This window comes from Echinops telfairi, unplaced genomic scaffold (genome assembly GCF_000313985.2).
Source record: "Echinops telfairi isolate 266 unplaced genomic scaffold, ASM31398v2 ScPeMD7_7420;HRSCAF=8458, whole genome shotgun sequence".
Taxonomy (NCBI): Eukaryota; Metazoa; Chordata; class Mammalia; order Afrosoricida; family Tenrecidae; genus Echinops; species Echinops telfairi.
The window spans coordinates 21,001,518-21,010,618 of NW_022111320.1; the positions used below are offsets into that span (position 1 = coordinate 21,001,518).

Here is a 9,101-nt window from a genome sequence, read left to right on the forward strand (position 1 = left end):
GTATCGATAGTAGGTGTTAAAGAATTTCTCCCAAGAAAGATCCTAACTATGACTATGAGGAGTTGTACCAAACTCACTGCCATGGAGTCGATGACAACCCGTGGGGGTCCTGTTGCATAATCATCACTAAATACGATTTAGTGCTCAGAGTATTTAAAAAGTACAATCTTGAACTAGCAAAAATCTAAGGCTGCCAATACTGAGAAATAGCTGTAGGGACTTTATATAAATGAAAAAGCCAAACAAACCCTTTCTATTACAGTAGGTTTCCGCCTGTTGTTAAGGAGTTAGGGATGGCCGTGGACAGCAATTTGGCAATATACACACTGCTTGCAGGCGACAGCCTGATATGCCTAGTTAAAATTTTCAACCCATAATTCATAACAACGGCATGAACTATGACAACCATTATCCTGTCTCTAGATATCAGGAGTCATATGGAAGTACTTAACGTATCATAATACAAAATTAAGAGTCAGGGGTAAGCCATCTTTTCATCATTACCTGACAGCTCTTGACTTTGTAATTTCTCTCTAGAATCTTCCAGTATTTCACTAAGTAGGGCACACTCTTGACACTATGTAAAATGTAAGTCAGATGTTTCCCTTCTGAGTTTAGTTGAATGCTCTCAACTCAAATAGTCCACCTTAAAACACAATCAGCGTTGAGTCATTAGCCTCTGGAGCCAACTTCTCTACTTCATGCAATACTTCTGAGCCTCTAAGGCTGGTGTTTGCCCTATGACTTGCCGAAAGTAATTAATTACTTGCTTATAGCTCCGCTAGCACTTGAAACTCCTGGTCTGAAACCTGTGTTGCTTCCATACGTGGATGTTGGGGGCTGGATAGAAATCATGAGCCTTTTTTTGATGTGTCTTCTTCCATGCTTCATTTTCAAAGAAATTCCTCCTGACCTGGTCTGTGACATTAATCGTGACTGTGCCAACATCTTCATCAAGTTCTTACTGGAAAAACAAAAGTGGCCGGAAGTCCTTCTTTTGTTGACACGCAAAGTGAGTGGGGAGCCACCCGATGGAGACGGTTTCATCAAAGACTGCAATTTCTCGGAACTTGACATCTGTGCCATCATCCCACACCTCAGCAGCTGGGACCAGCGGAAGACGCAGCTCCTGGGCTGCCTCATAGACAGCGGAGGTGAACATGCCTACATAATGGTCGGGGGAATACTGTTTACACGGGGAGGAGCCAAGGCACTGCTTTTCCTGGGGTCTGTCCCCTTGACTTTTGGAGACCCTTTAAAATTCTGCCTTATTCTTCCCCGGTAGCCTCTTTTTTTGAGACAGTGAAAGGTGATTACAGCCCCATTAGGAAGTGTTGAGGGTTGAAGAGTACTGCAGATAGTTTACACTCACCCACTAAGCTCAAACCACCCAGCAGGAAGAGAGGCCCGCTGATTGCACGCAAGAAAACCCCGTGGCCCAGTTGTTTTCTGCCACGTGGGTTGCCGTGAGTCAAATCAACTTGACAGCAACAGGATGGTTTGTTTTTTAGTAGGAACATTGCCTTTCGGTGAATTCCCGTTGTTACTGCTGTCCTCGCTTTCTCTGTTGTGTGAGAGCCGTCAGGTACGTGGAAGGCCCCCTGCTCTGGCTGAGTCCCCACGGAGGTCAACTTCCTCCTGACCTTGGCCTAGATGGCTCCCTTGCACTTGTTGCATGGTGTGTGTCCTTGTCTCTTTTGAGGCCTTCTTTCCTAATCAGTGGATTGGGATTTGAGAGGCTGTTTTTAAAGAAACAACCAAATAATTGGTGGGTGGAAACATCTGCTGTTTTCATCAGGATGATCACGCACGGCTGGTTTTGCGTCTGGAGTGTGCAGACTATAGTGTGAACTGGGTTTTGTTTTAAAACTAATTTAGAAACACCAACCTTCTCCTGCCACCACCCCAACTAAAACCACTGCTAACTATATGGCTTTGGGCTTGCTATTTATACCTTTGTCTCCTTGTTTATAAAATGGGAATGAGAATGGTTTCTTTTGTCTACTCTCTCTGAGTATTAACAAGTTACCATGTGCAAGCTCTTGGATGAGTGCCTGGGCTTACCCATTTAAGGGACAATGCCCTTCAGGACTGACAGCCTGTTGGGCCTCATCTCTCAAAGCACTGTAATGTATGGCCTGCAGGCATTGGCTCCACCCAAAGCTTTCAGGAGGTAGAGAGGCCTTCTGCCATTTAGCTCTTCAAACACATTCTTAACATGGAGTATAATCATTGCTTTTGCTTGGAAATCAGGCCCCTTGTGGAATCCCTATTTCATGCTGTGATCCAGCATAACTCTTTTGGGGTGGTACTAGGAACCCAGTCTCAGAGGTGAGCACGTGGCTGCTGAGGGTCTGTGTAGTAGGCTGCCGATCTGGCAGTGAGTAAGGCTGCCTCATGACCGAGGCCAGGTGGGGAGCATGCACCATAGAAGGATTCATGAACTGAACTTAAAAGGTGGGGGTGGGGTGGGGGGTGCAGAGGTGTCAGGGAGGATGGCAGCTGAGGCCAGACATACATTTTAGGACAGAAGTGAGTAGTAGCACAGAACAGAGGGAGTACCACTCATAATCCTATGACCAACTCTGTGTTGAGTAGCGTTGGAGGCAAGCATTGGAATTTCAACGGTTCCCTATCTTATTAATCTAAGGCATAGGTCACCAAACTTATTTTTAGAATAAAAAAGAAAATTACTCAGCTCCCCCCCACCCAATAAATTAAACACCTTTGTACTATAGTTAATAATCCAGAATAAAGTGTAGGCATCTGCTTTAGCGGGTCCTCTTGGATTGTGTCACGCACTTTGGGCAATATTCTTTTAGGGGAATGTTAGTGGTGGGAACTGTGTTCTTTGTGTTGGGAAAAGAGGGGCAGCTAGAGAGTTGGGAGGGTCCAGGTCCGTGAACAGGAGGCTTACAGGAGCTGGGCTTTCCCCCTGAGGGTACTTGAGCACATTTTCCTTCCAACAGGGTTGGTGGCTTGGGATTCAGTCAGCATCAGCTCTTCCCTTAAACTAAATGGCAGATGTGGTCCCTCCTACCTCCTAGGCTGTCCTTCACAGGGAAGTGCCTGATACCGTCTTCTCTTCTGCCTTCCTCAGCTTTGCTTGAGGGTCTCCAGGATAGCCAAGTGAGCCCCCTTGTCCTATCCCTGAAACACGAGGACTTCGAGTTGGCTTTTCTTCTCTTGACTAAGGGTGCAGACCCCCATGGCATTTCTCTCATGGAAGGTGATACTCCTTTACACGCGGCACTCCACATCTTTCTAGATATACATGGTAAGTCAGTAGATAAACATGGTAGTCTGTTCCTTGATGATCAAGCTGGGTTTTGTAAATGATGCTGTGTTTTGGGTATGTATTTCCTTTTGGGAAAGGGGAAACCAGTGATCTGTAAAAGCTTTGTTTCTTGAGTCCAGCCTGTCCTGACCTCTCACACATAACTTAATGGGAGGAAGTGACCATTATGATGAGGTTCTTGCTGGGATGTTGAAAGGTTATTTCAGGGTTGGCATTGTTGATATTTTGGGCTGGATAATTCTTCGTTGTGCAGTGTGGTGCTGTAGCATGCTTAACAGCATCCCCGGCCTCTACCCACTAGACACTGGTAGCCTTCCCCTCACTGGGACAATACAAAATGTCTCCAGATGTTGCCAAGCTCTGTGGGGTGAGGGCGAGGGGTGTAACCATTGCCCTTGGATGAAAAGCACTGGGTTATTTAATGAGTATTCAATGCCTGAGGTCATTCCATGTTTTGAGATACCCCAACTGGCATTTCTCAAGCCTAGGGGACTTCTCTCCCCAAAGAAGAGCAGCTCAGTACTCACAAGGTCTGGTTTTTGTCTTTCAGCTGACATTGGCTTTAGCTTCCTCAGCCATCTGCTGGGCCTCTTCTGGTCCAACCCCACTGAATTTTGCTACCTCAACCCGAACATCCAAGATAGCAATGGGAACACGTTGATGCACATTCTGTTTCAGAAGGGCATGCTGAGGCGCATGAAGAAGCTCATAGACCTGCTGGTGAAGTTTGACATCAATCTCAATTTGAAGAACAAAGAGGGCAAAGACGCACGGCACCGGGTCAAGAAGAATGATCCTTTGCTCTTGACGTGGAACAAAGCTCTGATGGACAGCAGGCGGAGGAGCCGACAGGACTCTGCTGCCCACATGGGGAAGCTCCTGAGGTCTGCCACCCCTGGCCATGTGTCTCAGCTCAAGTCTCAAGGTTCATTCAAGTCACTGCCATGTGTCGTCACTTCTGAGGCCCTGCTGGAAAAAGCTGGGGTCCCGGAGAGCTGGGAAATGGCCCCTCGTGCCCAGCTGAAGAAGCAGGAGCCTAAAGTCACCAGGTCAGGCTCTCTGAGAGACCATCTCATACAGGACATCACAGTTTTGATTCAGCAAGTTGCATTGGCTGAGGCCCCCCCAGAAGCCTGCCCTCCGTGTGCGGAGCCTCTGGTGACAGCAGGCGCAGAAGCCAAGAAAGAGGAGCTCCAGCAAAGCCTAGCTGTGGCAAACTCTGACTGTAGTGGAGGCAATAATCCCTTTCCTGAGGCAGCGGAAGGCCACGCTCAGGCAGGCGTCAGGGCCAGGCAGCTCGTTCCTGTTGTCAACAGGAGGATGAACTCTGAGGATGGGGAGGACTGGAGCATGCAGGATGTCGAGCTTTGCTTCCAGGACTTTGATAACATGACGTGGGAGATCGAGTGCACATCTGAGATGCTGAAGAAATTCTCAAGTAAGGCAATGACCAAGGTCATAAAGAAGAAAGCCATCTTTGCCATCCAGCAGCTGGGGAATGGCGAGTGGACCCAGGGCCTGCAGAAGCGACTGAAGCACCTGAAAGGGAACATCCAGCTCTTTGAAGCGAAGCTGGATAAAGGAGCTCGGATGCTATGGGAGCTCGCTATTGACTTCTCCCCTCGATGCAGCGAGAACCCTGAGAAGATCATGGCCAAGGGGCAGAATGCACACCCCACGGAGAAGTCGGGGCGGGTCTATACGGAAATTATCCGCATCTGGGACATTGTCTTAGATCACTGCAAACTGTCAGACTCCATCAGGGCCATCTGCAGTGCCTACAACCGAGGTATGTCCTGCGTTCTGCGGAAGAAGTTGAAGGGGATCAGCAAGGGTCAGGGGTTTTCCAACATGAAAATTCAGAAACGGATACCCCGTTGCTATGTGGAGGACACAGAGGCAGAGAAGGGCAGGGACTGTGTGGATATCGAGTATTTCCCCCCTGCCAGTGCAGTGGAGACAGAGTACAACATCATGAAGTTCCACAGCTTCAGCACCAACATGGCCTTCAACATCCTCAACGACATGGCGACCACGGTGGAGTACCCTTTCCGCGTGGGCGAGCTCGAGTATGCAGTGATTGACCTCAATCCCAAGCCGCTGGAACCCATCATCCTCATTGGGCGGAGCGGCACCGGGAAGACGACCTGCTGCCTGTACAGGATGTGGAAGAAATTCCACAGTTACTGGGAGAAAGCCAAGCAGGCAGGGAGCCCCCTGCTGGCCAAACCGGTCTGGTGGAAAAGATTGGAAGTGGAATCTGGAGAAAAGGGTCTAGGGAGAGAGGAAGGAGAGAGAAAGAGGGAGGCTGAGGCAGGGGAAAGTTCAATTAAAGTAGCAACAGCACCCAACCCAGTGGAGGAGCCACAGCGTGTCGCTGGTGCAATGGGGCCTGCCGTGAAGCAGGTGACAGACCACCCAGCAGAGGCGGCCCATGGGCCAACTCATCCCCAGCAGCTGGAGCATCTCCGTCAGATCTTCGTGACCAAGAACCACGTCCTGTGCCAGGAGGTACAAAAGAATTTCATCGAGCTCTCCAAGTCTACCAAGGCCACGAGTCACTACAGACCCATGGGGCCCAATGTTCACAAACTCCAGGACCTCACGGATGAGAACTTTCCTCTGTTTGTCACTTCCAAGCAGCTGCTCCTGCTGCTTGACGCTTCTCTACCCAACCCGTTTTTCCTGAGAAATGAAGATGGCAGCTTGAAAAGAACCATCGTAGGGTGGTCCATGCAGGAAGACTGGACCATCCCCAACTGGCAAGAGGATGAGGATGAGACAGACCTGGACGGAGACGATGGTGAAGAGGATAAAGCTGCAGAAGCTCGCAAAGATGACAGCGACCCCCGGGTTTTTGTGACATTTGAGGTGTTCGTCAATGAAATATGGCCCAAGATGACCAAAGGCAAAACTTCCTACAACGCCGCACTGATTTGGAAAGAAATAAAATCTTTTCTGAAAGGTTCTTTTGAGGCTCTCAGCAGTCCCCATGGAAGACTCACTGAAGAAGCATATAAGAAACTAGGGAGAAAGCGGTCCCTCAATTTTAAGGAAGATAGGAGCGAGATCTATAATCTCTTCTGCCTCTATCAGCAGATCAGGTCCCAGAAAGGTTATTTTGATGAAGAGGATTTTCTGTACAACCTGTCTCAGAGGCTGTCGAAACTCAGTGGGCTTCCGTGGTCCTTTCATGAGTTCTACGGTGATGAGATTCAGGACTTCACCCAAGCGGAGCTGGCACTACTGATGAAATGCATTAATGACCCCAATGCCATGTTCCTCACTGGGGACACAGCCCAGGGCATCATGCAGGGTGTGGCCTTCCGCTTCAGTGATCTGTGCTGCCTATTCCACTACGCCAGCAGAAACAGCACAGATAAGCAGTGTGCTGTCCGGAAACCCAAGATGATCTACCAGCTGTACCAGAATTACAGGTCACACTCGGGTAGGTATAGAACTTGGGTGCCCAAATGGGGCAGGGTACTTGGGCACTAACCTTGGGCTGCTTTTGAAGCCGTGAGCTTATTTTTGTTAGCTTTTGCAGCTAGTGTTAGGACAGCACTTGCGTTTTGTTGGCATATACAGTGATGCATAAGAGACCTTATGATTTCTGCCACTAACTTAAATTTGGTAATTCAGGCAGCGGTTGGCTAGACATGTACCGTTAGCTACTTGTAGGTAATTATAGCTTAGAGAGTTTGCTATGCCATGAACACATTTCAAGGCATATGAGATTATTCAAGAACTTTTGTTAAAGCACTTTGGAGGTACCTATTTATTTGGCAAGGAAATTGTAAAATTAGTGTTACCAGTCATCAGTCCTTAAAACTGCTTGTCTCCCAAGGAGAAGCTAAAAAGAAGGATGGAGGTATGTCTTTAAATGTAGGCAGATCTCTAGAAAGAGCCTTGGTGGTTCAGTGGGTTAAGTGTTAGGCTGCTAACTAAAAGGTTGGTTCAAACCTACCAACCACTGCATGGGAAAAAGATGAGACTGTCTGTCCCTGTGAAGAGTTAGTCTTGAAAACTCTGACCTATAGGGTTTCTGTGAGTCAGAATCAATTCAATAGCAGTGGGCTTGGTTTTGGTTGATCTAAGAGGTGATTGTGGCATGAAATTTTTTTTTTATCAAAACAGCTTTCTAGTGACCTACTTTTACTTTTTTCCAAAGGGTAATTAGTGTGTCGGTATTTGTAATGCTGCTGCTTCTCTTTCCAAGTATCTGTGAGTCTCTCTCTGGGATGCCTATTCTGTGTTATACACTTATTCTGACGCATTATTATACTCTCTTACTTAATATGGTTAGTGCATTTCTCAAACAACTCTTTATTGGATTTTTTTAAAACTTCAGGTTAGCTTTTATTTTAAGCTTCATTTACTCTCAAGCCGTACATTTTGCTTCTTCACTTTCTCCTAGGAGACCGTTTTCTTCTGTGCAGCCACTCTTCTGGTTTAGGAACAAGGTGTCCTTTTCAGTCAGGAACACTTCAGTGTGGCAGGGGAAGCTTTTGTATCTGTTGACCTGACAATCTGTAAGTCCAGTGGTGGCATCTTGGGGGTTTCGTACCCATGGATGTATTTAATGATCAGAGCATCTATATCGAAACCCTTAAGTTCAGCATTATTTTCTGCATTTTCACTCACATGCAGCGAAAATTCAGCATTCTTTTGGGCTACCAACCCTGGGTCCAACCCTTGCTTGGCCTGAGACACCTGCCAATTCCACCGTTGGCATGTAGGAATGGCATGCACTGTAATACAAAACACGAACATTTTGTTTTATTTCCTTCTGATATTTTTCTTTACATATGTTATATGCATTTATGAGATAATTGATTGTACAGCAACTATAGGGACCCCCGGTAGCATTGTGGGTCAGGCATTGAGCTGCTAACCACAAGGTTGGTGGTTCAATCCCACCAGCTACTTTGCAGGAGAAAAAGTGGCTACCTGTTCTCATAAAGATGCACAATCTTGAAATCCTGTATAGGATCATTATGAGTCAGAATCAAATCAGTGGCAGTGGGTTCCCCTCCTCCCATGGAGGTTATATATCATGTTTAGACGCACTTATGGCACAGTGGGTTAAACATTAGGCTGCTAACCACGAAGTCATTGGTTTGAACCCACCAGCTGCTCTGTGGAAGAAAGATGAGGCTATCAGCTCCTGTCTCAGAAACCCTATGGAGCAGTTCTACTCTGTCCTACTATAGGTCACTATGAGTTGAAATCCACATAATGGCAGTGCATTTGAATTTGGATGTATACTATGCTTAGTGGATATTTTCCGCATCTCTCTCTCTCTCTTTTAAATTGAGATATAATTCACTTGTCATAAGATTCATATTTTAAAAGTACATGATTCAATAGTTTTTAGTGTACACCCAGAGTTATACAATCATTATCGATGTCTAATGTTAGAACATTTTTGTTAACCTCCCATGAGCCTACATCCCTGCTGGCAGTCATACCTCTTCTCCCCGCTCCTCAGCCTCTGATCTACTCTCTGTCTCTGCGCTTGCCTGCGCTGGATATGTCACAGGTGCCCTTTGTGATGTACTTCTCTCATTTGGCACAATGTTTTCAAGGTCCAGCCATGTTGTAGCATTGTATCAGAATCCATTTATTTTTATCACTGAACCACCTTTTATTCTGTTGGTATGGAATGTAATAAATATCAAAAATTGTTCAATTGCCTCCAGGGTATCTTTTTTTATATTTAAACAATTTTTTATTTTAATCGTTTTATTAAGGGCTCATACAACTCTTATCACAATCCATACATACATCAATTGTGTAAAGC

At 46.6% G+C, this 9,101-nt stretch overlaps 1 protein-coding gene across 2 annotated transcripts in view; it reads left to right on the forward strand.

Annotated features, from left to right (window-relative positions):
* The window catches only part of TRANK1 (tetratricopeptide repeat and ankyrin repeat containing 1), a 147,786-nt gene that overhangs the window by 100,826 nt on the left and 37,859 nt on the right, over window positions 1–9,101 (forward strand). For both annotated transcript variants that reach the window (XM_045297438.1, XM_045297439.1), the window contains 3 exons: window positions 900–1,154; window positions 3,101–3,277; window positions 3,849–6,746. In XM_045297438.1, coding sequence (XP_045153373.1) covers window positions 900–1,154; window positions 3,101–3,277; window positions 3,849–6,746 — 3,330 coding nt within the window. The remainder of the gene's footprint in view (window positions 1–899; window positions 1,155–3,100; window positions 3,278–3,848; window positions 6,747–9,101) is intronic.